Here is a 21080-nt window from a genome sequence, read left to right on the forward strand (position 1 = left end):
ACAAGAGGAGAAAGCAGTACTAATTCTTTGTTTAGACTGACACTATGCAATAACCATTAACAAATATCTGATAATGGCTGGGGAGATGGTCAGTTGAGATTCCTTTAATTGCTAACACCAAGCAACTTACTATGCATATACGCTGCACACAAAAGTAGTTTATATTAGGAGAGTCTTCTCTCCCCTGCCTGTATGTTAATGTCAGCCAGCTTTGACACCTTGTTCTTTAGACTGTAAACGTATAAAAGTTCTCAGCAATGAAGTAGGAACTTAAATCTTACTTGGTATTGGACTGATATATTTAAAGCAGATCATCATTTTAGTGTGAAAATCATTTGACTACTGCCTGCAACACTATTCTGCAAAGGCTACAAAAGCAAGGTTATTCTAGAACATTTGGCAAAGATGTGGACAGAAGACCAAGAGATAGGATTGAAAATCTCTCTTAGAAGCTTCCCCTCTTTCTACTCACAAAGATCCTACTAAGCAGGTAGAGTGGAATTTAAAAAGATTCTGTCTCTTTTTTTCTGCTGGAACATAATAATCTCTCAGTTTCCTAATTCATCTAAAAGATGGTGGATTCACAGGCCACTAAGTGTAGGTTTTCAGAAGTGCTGACATGTTACTTAGGAGCACAAATCTCACAGACTTGTCCCCACTCTGAAAGGGACTTAGTCACTTAAGTCTAGGGTACCAGATGTCCTGATTTTATAGGGGCAGTCCCAATATTTGGGGCTTTTTTTTAATATAGGGTCCTATTACCCCCCACCCTCTGTCCCGATTTTTCACACTTGCTGTCTGGTCACCCTACAAAAGTGCACACGTTCTGATGCAAACATAAAAGTCGCCAAGACTTTGCTCAACTTTGCTGTCCTTTCTATGCAAGATGAGCACTATGGACATCCAGCAATGTAGTTCTCTCTCTTTAGGAATCTTGGAGTAAGGACCAGATGTAGATATGGAGATTTCCTGGTTCAGGGGATGGGCCAATAATATTTTGGGCCTGAATTTCAAGACTGTTCAGGATGACATTATTCGGGTGAAAAATTGTGCAAGACAGCTTGCAGGAAAGGGTTTGCAAATTTACTATTCTTCTTGCCTAACATATTAGCAACAGGATTTAAGAACAGACGTTGCTGGGAGAAGTTGCTGGGAGAATATTTTTTTTATTAAAAAAATATTCAGCATAAGGTTTAAGTCTCATGTGAGACAGGAGACTAGCTACTTGTCTCAATATACCTACTGCCTTTCAGGAACCTGGCAACAATTTCATCAGGATGCCATGCCAATATGTCCCTAGTCTCTGAATGCTAACTCACTATTGCTTGGACCAACTGGCTCCAAAACCAATGATTAAATAAACTACAGGAATTCCAGCATAACTGGCACAGATTGCTGATAGATTGTGGAGTTTCTTCTCAGCTCAAGTACTCCATTTCCCTGAAAACGCTACTTGTGCCTTGCTAGTAATCTCCATAGGTCACAGTTATGCCAGTGTGCAATAGACTTCTTACTGCTGAATCCTGAACATTTTCCATAATGTGTGTCTGGGACTCATTGGTCAGATGTTATTTTCATCACGAGCAGAAGAAATTCCCTGGCTCTCCCCAAGACTGGGGCTCTGTACTTGGACACTTGTATCATACGGCTGACTGTTTTAAATTTGATAGCTTTTCCTGAGGCTTTTTACCTTAAGTAGTGAAAGGAGCTATTAGTGGAAGCTTGCCTGCTTGCCTTCTGGCTTGATCATCTTCTTCCAGGACAGCAGGTCCTTGTCTCCCCAGATAACCAGATCTCTTTTGCTTTATGACTGTTTTGGAAGGCCCATCTGAACAAGGCCTTTGCTCTTTGAAGCAGCTCAGAACTGCTGGAACTAGTCAGGCTTTGGAGGAGGGATCTGTCCATTGTTTTAGCCACAAAGCTCTACTATTTGCCACAGGGAAGGTGACCATGACTCCAAAAGTTGATAGAACTGTGTCATATACATGACACTTGCCCAATTCTGAGTCCTCATCTTGTATCTCTAGTGACCTGCTAATGATCTGCAGCCCTCTCACGATCACCTGTGTGGTGCATGCCTTAACTGAAGCTTACAGCAGAAGATTTGAGGCCTCATATGATCATTTAAGGGATGTCTCCCTTTTTCCATCAATGAAATTCACAAAAAGTGCTTCTCCTTCCATAGGAATTGTCATTCTCTTTGCTACTTCCAATATGAAGCCCAGGTGCTCAGTAGGTGTCTTTGCATCTGAAGATCTGAAAGAACAGAGCCTTTAATATTACGCTAGGGGGCTGGTTTCTTGTATGGGATATTTCATTTATTGTCAATTATTACTATCACATGGGGGTGGAAGGGCAGCACGTGGGGCCATAAAGTCAAGAACAGTATAAGGTACAAACACTTCCTGGAATTCCAGAATACGTGCCACCCTTGACAAGTATGGATATGTTTATGTGCAGTTTGACACGCTGGACACTGGGCATCTGGACTGACATACTGAACGTTCATCCTCATTTTCATCGGGAGAGATAGCTCAGTGGTTTGGAGCATTGGCTTGTTAAACCTAGGATTGTGAGTTCAATCCTTGAGGGGGCCACTTAGGAAGCTGGGGCAAAATCAGTACTTGGTCCTGCTAGTGAAGGCAGGGGGCTGGACTCAATGACCTTTCAGGCTCCCTTCCAGTTCTATGAGATATACACATTGGTCAGTGGAAGAACAGAAAGGCAGAGGAGATAAAAGATTGAAATATATCTTAAAAGATTAAAATATAATCTCCTCCGCCTCTCTGTTCTTCCACTGACCAATGTCACCCAAGTAAACCTGGCGATAAGATGGCCATTTCTTTCTCTAATGATAGATGGAGACCTGCTAGTGCTATATGGGAACAGGAGCAAGGCTATTAAGACCCGGGTGTTTTTGGAAAGTGGAGAGAAGAAATTTGAGACAGTCTTACATGGAGATACATACAAATACATAGTTAAAACAAGTACAGAGGGAATGTTCAAAACCACAGCTTTTCCCTATGGAAACCTAGTCAGTATTATGACTTCATGCTCCAAGGAAAATCTCAAAGATCCAAGGAAAAGAAAAAAGGTTTGATTAAATACTTACTCAGCAGGATAAAGTCTAGTTGGCTATATCCTTAAATCTAAATTATGACTACAAGGTTGAAGAAGATAAATGAACTGTAGATACAGGCTAGACTGTAATAAAACCTGTAATAATCTACTGAAAATAAAATTCACAAGAAATTTTATCTTGCAATATCTGAAGTTGTTTGAAAACTAAATGTGGTCTCAGATTATGAAGTAATAATAAGAGCTGGTTGGGAATTTTTTTTGTCCCCCAAGAAAAAAAAAATCAATTAATTTTTTTATTTTCTAATTGAAAAACTGACTGCTGAAACAAAATTTTGAAAAGAGTTTTCAGGGTTTTTAAAAAAAATGAAAATAAATGTTGGGGTGTCAAAAATTGACGTTTCCCAGGGAAATTTGTTCTATCAAAATAGTCAAAAAAAAAAAAAAAAAAAAAAAAAACCAAATAGGTGGAAACTTTTCTACCACATCTAATAAGATTTCTGATGAAAAGGAATATCCAGATCTCGTTTCATATATGAAGGTGATGGTTCCTGAACTACTGAATGTTTATTAAGAGACTTTCCTTTACAAATGTCAAAGTCTTAAGGTCCTCATCCAGCAAAGCACATGCTTAACTTTAAGCACTTGAGTAGTTTCACTGATCGATGCTCAAGTTCTTTGTGGTATAGGGCCTTATTGCATATAGCGAGGAAGAAACAAATGTGGAAATACTGAACCATTATCATTTGTCAACATTTACATGAAAGTCTTTCACAAGAATGACTATTTCATAAGGAGGGAAACCTTATTTTCCCCAGAACTTAGCTTTGAAACATAGTCAAAAAGAGTACAAAGATTAGGAGAGGAAAACAGACTTTATGCATTAAGGGAATATCTGCAGCCTTAGGATTCCCCAAATTAAGTCACTAACAATTAATAAAAAAAAAAAAAATCCTACCTCCTCTGGGACATGAAATATGCAAACTGTTCGCTAGACAAAAGAAAAGGAAAAAAATTCTGAAGAGGATGAATTGGGTGCAGATAGGGAGGATAACCAGCAACCAAAGCAATAATTTACTCTCTTGCTGAGCTTGCTATTTTCATCTTGTTGAAATGAGCTGAGAACGTGTCAAAAGGTATAGGTATAAAAAAGCGTTGCTAGTATCATCCTTGCCAGGTGTGACTGCAACCTCTCTCAGAGGAAGATGCACGCCAACAGTCACTATTACAACTAGGAAAAATCTATGATCATGTAATTGTGTCTATTCTACAACAACCGAATGGTTTTTTTTTTTTTGCTCCCGGGTAAGCATAGATTATACTGAAATAAGTCAGTCCCTGCTAATGGTGGACAGACTATTTATATGACCAAAGTTCTTTGGTACTCCAGATATTACTAATCGATATCAAGGACAATTATATACATATCCCAGATTTTTATATTAGTTGCTGTCTGTGGGGAAAAAGGGATCTAGTATAACTTACTGTTACAAATATTTTTATATTATATATACATACATACATACACACACACACACACACACACACACACACACACACACACTTTACTTCATTTAAAAAAAAAATCAAAGATCAAAAATAAAGCTTTGAACCATTTCTAAACAAAAGCCCAACTTCTTTACGAAGAATTTCTGCAAGGAGAAAGAAAGTAAGTACTGACCTTCAAGACGTATCTTGATAAAATCAAGGCAAAACTGTGAAAGATACAACTATATTAGTATTATATATTGCTGGAATTCCATGACCCATGCTTCCACCAAAATAAGCCCCCCAAAAGCCTTCATGTCTTTAGAAAATATGAGTTAAAATCCCAACTTTTAAAAACCAAGTTTTAAGAAAACTGACTTCAAGACTGAATGCAGTATATATTTAAACCAAATGTAAAGAAATGAGCATCTTCCATATGTTCATGTCCCTGTTTGTCAGCCTGACTGTTGAACATATACAGGATTTCTCTCTGCATTTACTTTGGCTTTCATTTAAAAGATTTAAAATACCCTGAAAAAAAACACACACGTGACTTTTGCCTTCTAACCAAAGAGATTATTGCTACTTATTTATATTCCAACATGACAACCCTCACCCTAATTTGAAAAGAGGACTGACAAAGCAGAAGTGTACCTACAATCACAGGTTCCACAACCATTCTTCGAAGGGTTCCTATTCGTATACTTCGACAATGTAGAATGACGCTTTCCCAGGAGTTTTGGTAATTTATAGGTACAGCATCAGTTATTTCTTGAGAAGTAACTTTACGACGTTTTACTGGTGTGTTAGATACAATGTTGCCAAACTGCAAAGTAATTTTCAAGTATCAGAATTTCTCATTACAATTTGCTGTTAATGCAGAAACCCATTACACTGTAACAACCTAATTTTCACCCATTTTTGCATAGATAAATAGGATTACATAATATTGATGCCAACTGTATAAAGGCTGTTATTTCCCCAAGAATTTCCACTGACATCAAAATCAGGAAAACAAAGTTTAAGTATTTTGTTAATGCAACCAGATTACAGAGGTAACTATTAGTGCTATTTGTGTACATTTTGCCACAATTATGAATTGTGATTAGTGCTTTTGGAGTTGCCAAAGAACATAATTACACTACTGCATTGAAGTGTGGTGCTGCTTGACATGCTCAAGACTGCTTCTCTCCTTCCTCAAAATGTTCTTTTTGGTTTTATTAGTACATTCTTTGGGTGACTGTGAAAGTGCATAACTATTCTTCTTGAAGTATAGCACATGAGAATGTTACCAGGATCACAACATTCCAGAAGAGAGATCATACATAACCATGGAAACCCCCCTCAGGGGACCTCTGTCGGTGAGCTGTTAGATTTTTAGGGCAGATTCCAGAATGAAGAAGCTGAGCATTGATATAAGGCATTTGGAGATTGGCTTCAACTCAAAGAATCTAGTGAAGCTGAAGTGATGCATTAGCTCAAGAGATGTGTCTGCTTTGATTTTCAAGTAGAATAATTCTAGAATATTTTTAGAAGGAAAGCTGATAGTTAACTGTTAAGTGACAAGGTTTTCAATCTTGATACTTACAAATTTTTACTTTGTTCTATTCTGTTGAACAGTTTTCTGTGTTCATCTCATATTTAGTGCTGATATTCTCTTTTTAGTTATAAAAAATGACTACATTGCTGTAAAACGGTACTAAGAGTTTGAAAAATAACTACCTAAGCTAAGTTACTAATCATTTTTGGCCATAGTTCATAATGCACTTTGGGATCCTTTGAATTAAAAGTGCAATAAAAAAATTAAATAATCAAAGTAGGTCTAGTACAGGAATAGCTACAACAAACATTTTGCTACTAGTATTACCCATGAAGACATTTTATTTTGCCTGTCAGAACCTAGCTAATGCTAGTAGGTGAAACCTGTAATACGTTTGTTTTCATCAGAAAAGTATAAAATAGAACTCCAATCAATTGGTATACACTATATCTGTTTATAATATAGTCGTAAAGTTCTTGCCATATGAAACATTCACATATTAAGTACCATAGCCGTACTCAGGCAATCAGTGTGAAGGGCTAAAGGATTCAGTATTAAGAGTATTTGGAGTGAAAGATGGTTAGCTTTTTGCAGGATTTATGATAAATACGTAATGTAACAGAGAGTCAGGGTGGGTAAGGGAATATCTTTTATTGGACCAACTTCTGTTGGTGAAAGAGACAAGAGTTTAAGCTCTTCTTCAGGTCCTCGCCCACCTTGTCTCTCAATATCCTGGGATCAACACTGCTATGTCAACACTACAAGCATTGTAACAGACACAGTTAATGGTAGTTTCCTTCTATCATGGCTAAAACTGTAAGTATGTTCCATGTTGATGATATTTCAGCCCACATCTAATTTGCCAATTTTCTGTCTTTATTTCACTCACTCTAAAGTGTTCAGTAAAACTCAGATGTTAGCAGTTCGTTCTTTAAAGTTAGTGAAAAGGAATATGAGGTGGTGCAGTGAAAGACAGTGGGGAGGTTTTCAAAAGGCTCAAATAGGACTTAAGTGCCTAACTTCCAATGAGTTTCAATGAAGTGCTTTCAATTATTTCCTTATGTAATTTCAGAAGAGTATTAGAAGAACTGAAATGGAAGAATTGTATTCGTGACCCTAACTTCAGGCCTTGCCAACTTAAAAGTTAATCAACAGAGCATATTATGTAGCCTAGTACATTTCCACAAAGGAGTGCTGACTTCTTGAATATGAATGTAATATGCTGAAATCTATACCACTAGTTCAGTGTTCTAAACAACACACACATTCAAACACTTCCAACTTGGATCTGACATCCGGTGTACTATCAAGTACACTTGGAGTATGTCAACATTGTAATTAAACACCCACACTTGCCCTGTGTCAGCTGATTTGGGTTTGTGGGAGTTCGGCTATGGGGCTATAAAACTGCAGTGGAGACTTTCGGGGAGACACCACAAAGGGGGAAGGTTCCCATAGCCTGGGCTCCAGCCCAACCCCAAATGCCTACACCACAATTTTACAGCCCTGCAGCACCAGCCAGCTGAAATGGGCCAGCTGTGGGTATTTAACTGCAATGTAGTCATACAGCTGCTGGACCTAATTCACAATAACTCAAATGTACAAGTGACCCAAAAGAACTTTAAGCAGCACCATCATCAATTGAACACCAATTGTTATAGGGAATTTATTTATTTATTATTTTTTAAAGGATCACTGTCAAGGTTGTTAAGTCTTTAAATTAACATACCGTGAAAGCTGTCCCCTTTGACAGCACTAAAGGAGTCTGCTCATGGTGCATTTTTTGTCTTTGTTTATCCAATTCTTGCAGTGGTGCTCAACTAAAAAACAAAAATCCCCACCATGAAATCCTTAAAATAAGTGCTATTACTTGGGACAGTTGTCAAAGTATTTAATTTTAAGGACCATCATCCTTGCCCAGTGTCCCTTTATGTTTAAAAAATTTAATGCTAAAAATTATCCTTCCATTAATGCATACAAATATTATACAACACTTCACATCCCACAATGGAAGAACAGGTCCCTAATTATATAGAAAGATAATCTGTTCAGCATTAAACACAAAGAATGTTGAGAATGTATGATTTTTTTTAACACATCCCTAAATGCATAAACATCTACATATATTGAACAAGTTTCCTTAGGCTTCCAAAGTTGTATGAATGAGGAGAATACTTGACCAACTGTCCAAGGTGAAAAATAATCAAATAAAGACCACTTATGACAACTTCTGGTAGGATACACCTTTAAATTTCTCATTCGCTATCTGAAATTTTATACACAGAGGTTTATTTAAAAAAAAAATTAAAAAAAATTTAAACTGAGTACCTGATCTTTCATTCTTGCTTTTCTTGGTAATGTGATGGCAATTTCTGTGTCCGTTGCAACAGTACTTAATCTCTGTTCTATTCCAGAAGTATTTTCCTTTAATGCTGCTTCCACCTTTCCTGTGGAAGGCGCTGGGGAAGAACGGGCTGAATCTGCAGGTCGAGGCGATGTGCTTTCTATTCTGTTAGTGCTGCCACTGTCGTCGTCATCCTCCTCGTCGTCACTGGACAAAATAACTAGGAAGCAAATATTAAATACAAAATACAATGCTTGATGCATGTAATATTTTTTTTAAAATGACTATTTAGTGGCTTTTCTCTTTTTGGATAGCTAAAACACAGAACATCAAATGTCATCTGCATCAATTTCTTCAACATATTTTCTTTATTAATATTTACTTTGCCACCATCAGTGGAAGTGGAAATACCAACTTCGTGGTCAAGACAAATAAACCTGTTCAGTAAGGTGATCAATAGGAGTTAAGCCCAATTTAATTATCTTTTGCTGGAAAGGTTCATTCTTAAAAGGCAATGGAGCCCTGGCAAATATTTAAAAAAAAAATTACCATCCAGAGCACAGCTCAAGGTACTTAAATTTGAGAGGCAGCATGATACAGTACACTAAGCATGGGACTGGAACCAGAAACTCTGGAAGTTCTAATTCTGGCACTGCTATGTGGCTGTAAGCAAGCTGCTTAACCTCTCTCTCTGTGCTATTCACCCCTACGGACCTGTACACCATTCAGCGAGTAAGTTTGAATCTTATGTGGAAGCACTGGGATTAATTCAAAGGTATGGTGGGGGGTGGACATGGTCAGAGCAATGGATAAGGAATATTGTCTTCACAGGTACATGTTACATTGGACTAGAGGGTAGTGATGTAAGCATTGGGGAAGACAAAGTAAATATGAAGAGGCTGCCGCAGTCCAGTCATGAGCTGAGTATTTGGACAACAGAACTTCAACCATGTAGATTAAATTAAAATGTTTGATTTTAGAAATGTTATGCAGAAAGAAACAGCAAAATGTGATATGACCTGGATGTGAGGGGCAAAGGAGAGGGAGAAGCCAAAAAACCACCTTCCCTTTTTCAAGCTTAAGTAATGCATCCTCAGCAGGAATACTCTTTAAAAATTAAGAATCAATTAGCAGCAGCATGCCTAGTATTTTTAAATATATTAAGAAACTACTAGATTTTCCACATTCATCATATTTTATTGTACTCATAAGGGGTGTACCTCTAAAACGCAGAACAATGCAAAATTAAAAACAAAAAAAGAACAAGATCAGCAAAAAAGATTCCAAATAGTTGGCAGGAGACAAATGGAACCAAATATCTTTCATTCTTATAGAATATTCTTGGGTATTTGGCAAGTTCAAATCATATCTAGCTATATAAAAGCATACTTACTCGGATCATTTAGTTCAGATGGTCTTGTATTCCTCTGTCTTAAGTTTCCTGAACTTTTAGGAATTTTTGTCCCAGTTAAGAGACCAACTTTTCCATTCGGTCGCGACATAGAATGTCCTAGAATATCACGACTCAATATGATATCAACTGGACCCTTCCCACCAGCAGAGCCATAGAACTTCTGTGTGTTCAATCCTGTACCTGGAGATTTTTGCCCCGTTGAATTCTGATGTATTGAAGATCGCAATAAAGGTCTCAGAGATTCACTTAATGTCACAGTTTGTTTGGAGCGTCTTTGCAAATCCTTACAGAAAACATTTCCATAACTTTGGCATTTGGTCTGATTTTCATTTGTCTTTTCACAGCCTGAGCAAAACGTGGAATAATCAGTTGGTTCCAAATCCTTGAATAAAAAAAAACAAAAAAAAACAAAAAACGGCAATAAGTACAACACATGTGGTTTTGGCATTTGTAGAAAAAGGTACAACAGAAACCCAGATTTTAATCTTGCAATTGAAATGTATATTTAAAAGAAACAATCACTCAGACCTATGTATGTTATGTTAGCAATACCACAAAGAATGCAAGTCTAAAGCAAGCATTAAAGAGTAGCTTGACTTTTTTGTTTTGCTTTTTAAGTGGGAGTCAAAGGGTATGTCTACACTGCAACTAGACACCCATGGCTGTCCTGTGCCACCCAACTTGGGCTCACAGGACTCTGGCTGAAGGCCTTTTTCACTGCAGTTTAGACTTCCAGGCTTGGGCTGGAGATTAAGGTCTGAGACTCTCCCTCCTCGCAGCCCAGAATTCTACACAGCAATGAAACATGAAATAGCAGCTTTCAACAATAATTATCTTTCAGAGGTCTCAAAGTAGAAGGTGTCAGTTTATCTTTCATGTGACGTCTCAGCATGAGCTATGCTGATGATACACCAACCACTGAACCTTGCTAGAATTAGGCTCTCTTTGAAAGAAACAAGCTATTTAAGTAGATTGTACTTTCGCCTTATTTTTATTGTGCATTTGTTTTATATCCTAAGTAGAACAAAATAAATTAAAACTTAGCAAAAATCCACACAATATATTAAATCTTATCACCACCATTTATGTATCTTTGACTATCTCATGTGCCCTCTACTCACTAATCTAATCTCCAACACTTATTCTAGTATTTCAACCTGCACAGTAGGATTCATGCAAACTAAGACACCTTACTCTATAGACAGATTCCACCGCGGCCCCCCGCACCCCCCAAACACACACTTGTTTTTTTTTTTCCATTCTTTAAACATCTCTGGCATATACAGTATACACAATGGTATCATGTGACACAGCACTCTTGCTGCTCTCACATACAATGAGCTGCAAAGACTGGGTCAGGATTTCACCCAATGGGAGTTTTGCCATTGTCCTCACTGAGGTCAGGACATTACCTTCTCTCTTTTTATGCTCAGCCATGTAACCATTTGACATTTTAAATTCATTGCAGGAACAGAATTCTCTCTGATAATAAATTATTCACCATATTTAGCAGTTAATATGAGTCTTGCAATTGAAACAGAAATAGAAAACAAGAATACCACCTTTGTTTAAACGGCTCACTAGCTTTAAGAGTAAGCACAATATTTGACATAACTACATTACACGCATTATGTACTGAATATACTGAAATGCACATACATTATGTATATCCTCCAGTGCATTCATTTGACTAAAAGACAGAAAAATGCTAAAAGGTCCAAGGATGAAAAAAATATATATGTTCATGACATTTGATAGAAAAATCAATTTACTGCAAGTAGAAGTTTTAGATCTTTAGCATGAAATTGTGCTTTTTTCTCATTTCATGTGCAAAGAAGCTCTTCTAAATTTTTTTTCCATTCTAATTTTTCCTCCAATCATTGGATATTTTTGTATTGAAAACTCCTCCCTCTTCCCCTCTTCACTTGACCGGAACAAAACCCAAAATGGCAGTTTTACTTCTCTATGCACAGTCCTTATTAATTACCAATATATCAGCAGGAATGGATAGTTGAGTGCTTGTACCTCTTACGTCAAGTTACCCCAAATGATGCTCTTTCACTCATAATATTTACCAAATGGTTCGGTGTTTGTGGCTTGAAAGAATAAATATTTGAAAAATGTCAACAAGTAAAGCAAGTTAAAAGTTCTTTTAAGCCTTTTAGATTTAACAGATCACATTACAAATAAATTTAACCTAACTAGGTAAAAGTAAGTAAAAGGGGATATTAAACTTTCCTTTTGGATGGGAGAGTTAATGATGTCAGACATTTTTTCCCCGTGGGAACAAAAAATGGTTACCTACCTTTCGTAACTGTTCTTTGAGATGCATTGTTCATGTCCATTCCATTCTAGGTGTGTGCGCACCCACTTGCATGGCCGTCAGAGACTTGCCTTAGCAGTGCCTATGGGGCCAGCTGCAGCGCCCTCTAGAGTGCTGCACTCATGGCACAGTATATCAAGCTCTGTCGGCCTAGGCCCTCTCACTTTTTTCTTGCTGACAACTCCAACAGAGAGGCAGAAGGGCAAGTAATGGAATGGACATGAGCAACAAGTCGCTAAGAACAGTTATGAAAGAAAGGTAACCATTTTTTCTTCGAGTGCTTACTCATGTCGATTCCATTCTAGGTGACTCACAAGCAGACTCCTCAGAGGCCAGCTCAAAGTTCACAACCTTGCAGCACTGCTCTGCCAAAGCCAGCATCATCCCAAGCTTGCTGGGTAAGCACATAATGAGATGCTAACGTGTGGACGGATGACCAGGTAGCAGCCCAACAGATCTCTTGGATCGGCACCCATGCTAGGAAGGCTGCTGAGGATGCCTGTGCCCTAGCCGAGTGAGTTGTCACGATCGCTGGCAGGAGCACCTTCGCCAGCTCATAACAGTAACAGATGCAGGCTGTGATCCAAGATGAAATTCTTTGGGTAGACACTGGGTAACCTTTCATCCTGTCCATGACAGCAACAAACAGATGCGTTGACTTGCGGAATGGCTTGGTCCTAGCTATGTAGAAGGCCAGCACCCGTCTGACATCCAGGGTATGCAGTCTGCGTTCCTCATCTGACGCATGAGGCAGAAGACCGTTAGGTACACGTTCTGACCCACATGAAACTGGGCGACGATCTTGGGACAGGTGTGGATGCAGCTGGACCTAGTCCTTGTAGAAGAATGTATAGGGCGGCTCCAAAGTGAGCGCCCTGATCTCAGACACCCTGAGGGTCAAAGTTATGGCAACCAAGAAATAAACTTTCCAAGAAAGAAGCAGGAGGAGCACAAAACCAGGGCTCAAAGGGAGGGCCCATGAGCCATGACAACACAAGATTCAGGTTCCAGGGGGAGACTGGGTCCCGGATGTGCAGGTAGAGGTGCTCCAGACCTTTTATTAAGAATCGTGCCATCATAGGATTGGCAAAAATCGACCAGCCTTGAAATGGAGAGTGGAACACCAAAATGGCTGCCAGGTAGACTAACCGAAGAGAGCGAGAGGCCCTGGGTGCAGTAAATAGGCGAGGACATGATGCAGCGGGGCCTCTGAGACCCGAAGTTGTCAATCCGAGGCCCAACATATGAATCATTTCCACTTTTCCAGGCAGGTCACCTGGTAAACAAGACCTGCTGGACCCCAGCAGAGCATAGTCGCTCTTCCGCATTCAGTCATGCAGTAGCCATGCTGTCAGATGCAGAGCCGCCGGGTTCAGATCAGCACTGTGTCGTGGTTCTGGGACAGCAGATCCGGCTGAAGAGGTAGCTGCAGCGGGGCGGATGCCAAAAGACTGAGCAACATGCCCAATCAGTGTTGGTGAGGCCACACTGGGGCTATGAGAATGATGCTCATCCTTTCCTGCTTCCCTTTTATCAGGACCCTGTGAATTGGGGCACCGGCAGGAAGGCATACATCAGTGCTTGCGACCATGTATCAAGATGGCATCTGACAGGGATCCCTTGTCCCTGCTCTGCAGGAAACAGAGCACGTTTCCTGTTCTGCCTGGAAGCAAACCAGTCCACTTGGGGACTCCCTCACCTGCAGAAGATCAGGCCAACCACCTCCAGATGGAGCAACCATTCGCGGTGAGATGAGAAGGCTCAGCTGAGGCGATCTGCCACAACGTTCTTGGCACCACGTAGGTGGGCGGCCACCAAATGAATGGCATGCCACACACAAAAGTTCCAATGGCTGAGGGCCTCCTGACAAAGGACCGAAGACCTGGCCCCGTCCTGCCTTTTGATGTAATACATTGCGGCAATATTGTCCGTCAGGACCTGCACTACCTTGCCTTTTAGGTGGGGCAAGAAGGCCTGGCAGGCTAGGCGAACTGCTAAGCTCCCTGACGTTGATATGGAGGGTTAGATCGTCCCGCAGCCAGTGGCTCTGGGTGCTGAGCTCGCCCAGATGGGCTCCACATCCCAGATCTGAGGCAGTGATGGGGACGGAGTCACGAAGGGAACCCCCACAGCACCAATCAGGGATCTAGCTACCAGTTGAGGGAAGAATGAACACAGTCTGGTATCCTGTCCATCTGATCCAGGAAATGTCTGTTGGGAACATAGACCAAGGCGAGCCATGCTTGTAGGGGCTGTAGGTGGAGCCGAGCATGGCTAACCACGTACGTGCATGCGGTCACATGACCCACCTGCCATGGGCAGGTGTAGGCCGTAGAGAGCAGGTGGTTCTTCAGATGGGAGATCAGGTCCAACATGGCCCGAAAGTGTGCTTTCAGTAGGAAGGCCCTGGCCTGCATGAAGTCTAAAACAACTCCGATGAACTCTATGTGCTGGACTGGCACTAACATTGACTTTTCTATATTTATTAACAGGCCCAGGTCGCAGCAGGTGGAACATACCAGATTGAGGCTGCCCCACACTTGATCTGGAGACCTGTCCTGGATGAGCCAGTCGTTGAGGTATGGAGATAGGTGGACCCCACGACACCTGAGGTAAGCTGCTACCAGCGTCATGCACTTTGTGAACACCCTGGGGGCCAAAGAGAGGCCAAAGGGCAGCACCATGAACTGGAAATGGTGTGCTCCCACCAAAAAACAGAGGAAGCACTTGTGCCCCAGGAATATAGAAATATGGAAAAAAGTGTCCTTTATGTTGAGAGCAGCGTAACAGTCTCCCGGAACCAGGGAGGGGATGATGGAGGCCTGGGAGACCATGCAAAACTTCTATTTCTGGAGAGACTTGTTGAAGTGGTGCAGGTCCAGGATAGGTAGGAGGCCCCCTTTGGCTTTTGGGATTAGGAAATACCAAGAATAGAACCCCCTTCCTTTCATGTCCCGAGGAACATCCTCCATGGCCCCCAGACGCAGAAGGTTGTCGACCTTCTGAGCGAGGAGTTGCTCGTAAGAAGGGTCCCTGAAGAGGGATGGGGAAGTGAGGGGTGGGCAAAAATTGCAGGGTATAGCCCCTAGCGATTATGTCCATGACTCAATAGTCCGATGTAACTCTCAACCAGGCTGAGTGGTAAGGGAAAAGGCAGTTGAGGAAAGGCGGCGGATCCGGGGAATTGGCTGGGGCATCGCTCTCAACCGCCCCATCAATACGGGCGCTTCTGCCCCGTCGAATGTTTAGCCTGGCAAGGCTGCGTGGGCAAGCAGGAGGCAGAAAGGTGGCGACGACCAAAGCTGGTGTCCATATCCCCTCTCCTGGCAGGTCCGGAACTGGGTTGCCACAACCTTGGCAGTGGAGGCAGCCGGAATGTCTTACGCGTTGACTGCAGCGTGTGGATGCCCAGGGAATAGAGGTTTGTTTCGGTATCCTTTACTTTATGCTGCCTCACATCCGTTTGATCAGAAAACTGACCATTTCCATCAAAGAAAAGGTCCTGAATGGAGGTCTGCATCTCCTGGGAGAGTCCAGCAGTTTGAAGCCAGGAGCTGCGCCTCATCACCACTGCAGACGCCACCACCCTGGGTCCACCGCATCCCACACCATTTGCACGGCACAGCGGGCCAGTGAGGTGCCCTCCTGCACGAGTGCTCCACAGCAGCGGCCAATGAGTGGACTGATTGGGGGCAACCCCAGGCGTTCCAACACTGCCACTGAGCAGGCCACTGTCCTGGCTGCCACTGACCAGCTGCCACCACTGTCAGCTCCCATGCCCAGTCCCACTGCTGAGGCTGGGGTGACAGGCTGAAGCGGCCCTCGGTACCAGAAAAGCCCCCTTTCAGAGACCACAGAGGGACTTATGAGGGGTGGGTCCGCCTAGAGACCACTGAAACCAGACATCTGTTCCCCGCCTGAGGAGACCGGTGCCGATAGTGTGGTGAGTAGGTGCTGTGCCGAGGAGGCGGGAAGATGATCATTCCCACGGTGTCGGTGACCCGGAACGGTGCCAAGACGATGATCTTCGGGACAGTGACCAGCGCCAGTAATATGGGACCAGCGCCTCCCTCCTAGCGAGATGTGCCGAGACGATGGCGACCGTGACCGCAGAGCCTGCGACCGATGGTAAGCCATCGCCGATCTCAATGACATCATTGGCGATCAGCTGCTCACTGAGGAGCCTTATCGACCAACTTGCCCTCTTGGGGAGCCTTAGACGAAGCCTGCAGCACTGGTGGCACTGGTTGTGCAGGCGGAGGCTGTGCTCGTTTGACACCTGGGCCTTCAAAGCCGTCAGTACCAGCAGGAGAGAAGGTCTCACTCAAAGGAGTCAAAGGACCTTTTTCAGGCGGACTGTCCCAATCAGGGAGGGCCAACTGCAGGGCTCTGGTGTAGGCAGGCAGCTCGGGGCCAGCTCCTTGCTCACAGCCTTCTTCGCTGATGCTGGGGAACCGTACTTCTCAGCCCTTTTCTTTGGCACCGGCAATGTGGAGCGGTGCTAAGAGGGCCCCAGTGCCAATGGTGCTCTTTGCCAATGCCGAGGTGCTGGGAGACTCATGCCAAGATGGCTTCAACAGCAGGCGGAGGGCGGACACCAAGCCTGATGTGTGTCTCCTTCTGCGTGCAAGGCTTAAAGTTCCTACAAATGCGGCACCACTCTTTAACGTGTGCTTCCCCCAGGTACCTGAGACAGATGCCGTGAGGGTTGCTAACAGGCATAGGCCTGTTACGGGAGTCGCAAGGCTTAAAGCCCAAAGACCAGGGCACAAAGTCTATGCTGGGACCTAACTACTAACACTAACTACCACAATTAACAGATACTTAACACTAAAGATAACTATATACAAAGCTGAAAGGCACACAGTTCGAAGAAAGTAACCGCAATTCCTTGAAGAGCAAGGAAGGCACTCTGACTGACCACCACGGGCAGTAAGAGAACAGAGAGGGCGCAGGGTCAGGGGTGCCTGATATACCGCACCATAAGCGCGGCACTCCAGAGTGCACCACAGCTGCCCTACAGGTACCGCTAAGGCAAAATGTCTCCAATGGCTGTGCACGTGGGAGCGCACACACCTAGAATGGAATCAACATGAGCAAGAACTCGAAGAACAGATTAATTTTTATTATATTACAGATCAATATCTATGGAAAACTACCATCTCAAGGAGGGCACTTACGTATCTTAATAACTTTTATTCTTTTTTGTCTGAAACACTAAAGAGTTCTCTCTTTTGTTTAGCAGATTCCTTTTGTTTTAAAATACTAACACACTGAAATATTATTACTATTTTATATGGAACACAAACAAGTATTGTAAATTACTGGCATTTTCAGGTTTGTCAAAATATAACCGATCATGTTCAAGTATGAGAAATGACTGAAATAATTTAGACACTGACCATTCTGTTACTACATCATCAGAAAGAGAAGATTACCTACTTGTAACTGGAGGTTCTACGAGATATGTGGTTCCTCTGTCTCTATTCCAATGAGGGTTATTTGCATACAGCATGCATTTGGAGCCGGAGATTTTGAAAGTAGTAGTGTCGTTTGGCCCAAGCATGTGGTCAGCCTCATGGTTTTGTCCGAGGCAATAAAAGGCGGAGTGAACGGACAGCACCCTCAGTTCCTTCTGTACTGTAAACCAAGAAATCCGCAGCACAGGGAAAGGAAGGTGAGACTGGAATATAGATAAGGACCACACATCTCAAAGAATCTCCAGTTACATGTAAGTAACCTCCTCTTCTTTGAGTGATTGTCTCTATTATATTCCACTGAGGGTGATTAACAAGCAGTACCTATTTAGGAGGAAGATGCAAGGAAGAGGACAGAATTGTGGAGCAGAGAACAGCCACGCCGAATGAGACATCTGTCACAGAGTCTTGAACCAAGGCGTAATGGTATGTACTGAACTCCTTGTGGCCGCCCTACATACATCCGTAAGCAGCACATTGTGAAGCGTGGCCATACTGGATGCCTGTGTTCTTATGGAGTGAGCTCGTACCCCAAGGGGTGGAGACAGTTCAGATAATCGATGCAACATAATGCACCCCGAAACCCACTTAGAAATTTGCTCAGTGGAGATGGCTTGCCCCTTAATCCTTTCCATTACAGCAATAAACAGTCTAGGGAACTTCCTGAATGGCCTCATCCTCTGCAGGTAAAAGGCCAGTGACCTCTGGATGTTGAGGAAGTGAAGGCACTGTTCCTCCTCTGAGGAGTGCGAATTTGGAAAGAAAGCAGGTAAGTGAATGGTTTGTTTGAGGTCAAAGCAAGGAACCACTTTAGCAGAATCTTGGGGTGCATCTTATGGAACGTGGTGAAGGGTGATGAGGTCCATCATTATGGCCCCCAGTTTGCCTACCCTTCTCACAGAAATAATACATACCAGGAAGGAGAGGAGAGACAGTGAGCAAGAAGCCAGAAGTTTGAAGGACAATTTCATTAATCCCGTGAGGACAAAGTTGAAATCCCACTTGGGAGCGATGAATTGAATGGGAGGATAAGTTCATAAGAGACCCTTGCAGCAAAGTAGTGCATAAAGACAAAGGTCTCCTCCACGGGGGGTGCAAAGCACTAATGGTTGCTACATGCACCTTGATGGAGTTGAGAGCGAGTGCCAAGGCCTTCAGCAATAGGAGATAGTCCAAAAGGAAAGGAACACCCACAGCCCCAGGAGCAAGACCCTTCTGCTGGGCCTAGGAGGTGAAATATTGCCACTTGGCTCAATTTGACTGCCTCATGGATTTTTCCTGTTATTTGAGAATACTTCTTGTACTGCTGACAAACACTCCAGTTCTAGCGAAGATACCCATCCAAAAATCAAGCTCTAAAGAGCAGTGCCTGTGGATCAGTGTGTCTGATCCTGCCATTGAGTTGCATGAGCAGTTCCAGAAAAGCCAGAAGGAGAAACGGAGGACATGCTGACATCCAGAAGAGGGAAAAATGAGAATTGAAGAGGACAGAACAAGTCGATCAGGATGACCAGAGCTCTCTCCCGTCTGATCTTGTGGCAGATACGGGACAGGAGCGGTAGAGGAAGAGGGGCATAATTGATGTGGTCCAACTAGCATATGACTAGGACAGTGTCTTGGGAATGGGTGCAGAGCCCTTCCCTGGAGCAGTACTGGATGCATTTGCTGTTGGTCTGGGAGGCAAAGAGGTCCCTGATCGGAGTTCCCCATCAGTCAAAAATGTCATTGACTACAGAGTTGTGAAGTTCCCATTTGTGGTTGGTCACAAATTTCCTGCTGCGAGAGTCCGCAATCATGTTCGGAGTCCTCGGAAGATAAGATGCGGAAAACAGGATATTGTGTGCGATGTACCAGTTCCACAAGCAAACCGCCTCTGCACAAAGTGCTGGCAACTTTGTGCCCCCTTGCTTGTTTACGTAGTAAATGGTGGTGGTATCATCTAACATGATGAGAACTCGACGGGAGTGGATAGACAGGAGAAATGCATGACACACACTCCTTTCTGCCCCAAGCTCCAGGATGTTGATGTGCATGCTGGATTCCAAGTTCAGTCCAAGTTCCTTGTGTCAGGTGCTAGCATATGTGGGCACCCCATCTATTGAGTGATGCATCTGTGATGATCATTGTGCATGGGGAAGACTGAAGGAAGGGTATCCTGGTGCAAACTTGAATTGGTCCTTCCATCATTGAAAACAAGAAGAGAATCTTGGCTGTGTGTGTGGTGGTGGTGGGGTGTGTGTGAATGGGATAGTCAGTAGAAGGTCCATGGAATGGTTCGTAGGAGAATAGGCTCTCTGTAGCCACAGAAAAAGCAGAGACAAGCGAAGGAGGTGACATACGTGCACATCGCCATGTAACCAAAAAGGGAAAGGCAAGTTCTGGCAGGAACAGAAGGACTGGAAGTCACCATAGTAATCAGCTCTAACAGGGTCTGGAATCTGTCCTCTGGTAGGGTAGGCACATGCAGAGACCACATAGGGCTTGTCTATACTTACCACGCTGGTTCGGCGGCAGGCAATCGAACTTCTGGGTTCGATTTATCGCGTCTAGTCTGGACGCGATAAATCGAACTCAGAAGTGCTCCCCGTCGACTCCGGTAATCCTGCTCGCCGCGAGGAGTACGCGGAGTCGACGGGGGAGCCTGCCTGCCGGGTCTGGACGGGGGTAAGTTCGAACTAAGGTATGTCGACTTCAGCTACGTTATTCACGTAGCTGAAGTTGCGTACCTTAGTTCGATTTGGGGGTTTAGTGTAGACCAAGCCATAGATGCATGGCACAATGAACTCTAGGGACTGTGTGGGGTTTAATGTCAATTTTTTGTTGTTGATGCCCAGGAAAGAGAGCAGTAGAGCAGCAGGGAGGTAGATACTTGAGCCTCCTGTTTGGATCATGCTGCTAGCAGCCAGTCATCGAGATAGGGGAATATAAGGGCTGGTCTACACTACCATGGTAAATCAATCTAACTTACGCAACTTCAGTTACGTGAATAATGTAACTGAAGTAGATGTTGTTAGATCCACCTACCGCAGTTGCTACACTGTGCTGTGACGACGGGAGAGCGTCTCCTGTTGACTTCCCTTATGCTTCTCGGGGAGGTGAAGTACACAAATCGATGGGAGCGCGGGTTTTCACCAGACCCGCTAAATCAACACTCGCTGCATCGACTGCAGCAGGGCCGATCTACCAGCAAGTGTAGACATACCCTAAAGATCCCTCGACACTGGAGGTGGGCAACCACTACAGAGAAAACCTTGCTAAAGACCCGTGGAGCAGTAACGAGTCCAAATGGCAGAACCCTGTATTGGAAGTGTCGAGAGCCTACCATGAATCTCAAGAACCCTCTGTGGATAGGATGAATATGTGGAAGTAAGTGTCTTGCATATCAAAAGCCGTAACCTATGTGCCTCTTTCTAGCA

General features: G+C 43.0%; 1 protein-coding gene across 5 annotated transcripts in view; it reads right to left on the reverse strand.

Moving 5' to 3' along the window:
• The window catches only part of SENP6 (SUMO specific peptidase 6), a 147414-nt gene that overhangs the window by 42093 nt on the left and 84241 nt on the right, over window positions 1-21080 (reverse strand). For all 5 annotated transcript variants that reach the window (XM_034766185.1, XM_034766186.1, XM_034766183.1 and 2 more), the window contains 4 exons: window positions 9844-10246; window positions 8435-8670; window positions 5225-5392; window positions 4760-4793 (listed from right to left, as the gene is read on the reverse strand). In XM_034766185.1, coding sequence (XP_034622076.1) covers window positions 4760-4793; window positions 5225-5392; window positions 8435-8670; window positions 9844-10246 — 841 coding nt within the window. The remainder of the gene's footprint in view (window positions 1-4759; window positions 4794-5224; window positions 5393-8434; window positions 8671-9843; window positions 10247-21080) is intronic.

Source organism: Trachemys scripta, chromosome 3 (genome assembly GCF_013100865.1).
Source record: "Trachemys scripta elegans isolate TJP31775 chromosome 3, CAS_Tse_1.0, whole genome shotgun sequence".
NCBI lineage: Eukaryota > Metazoa > Chordata > Testudines > Emydidae > Trachemys > Trachemys scripta.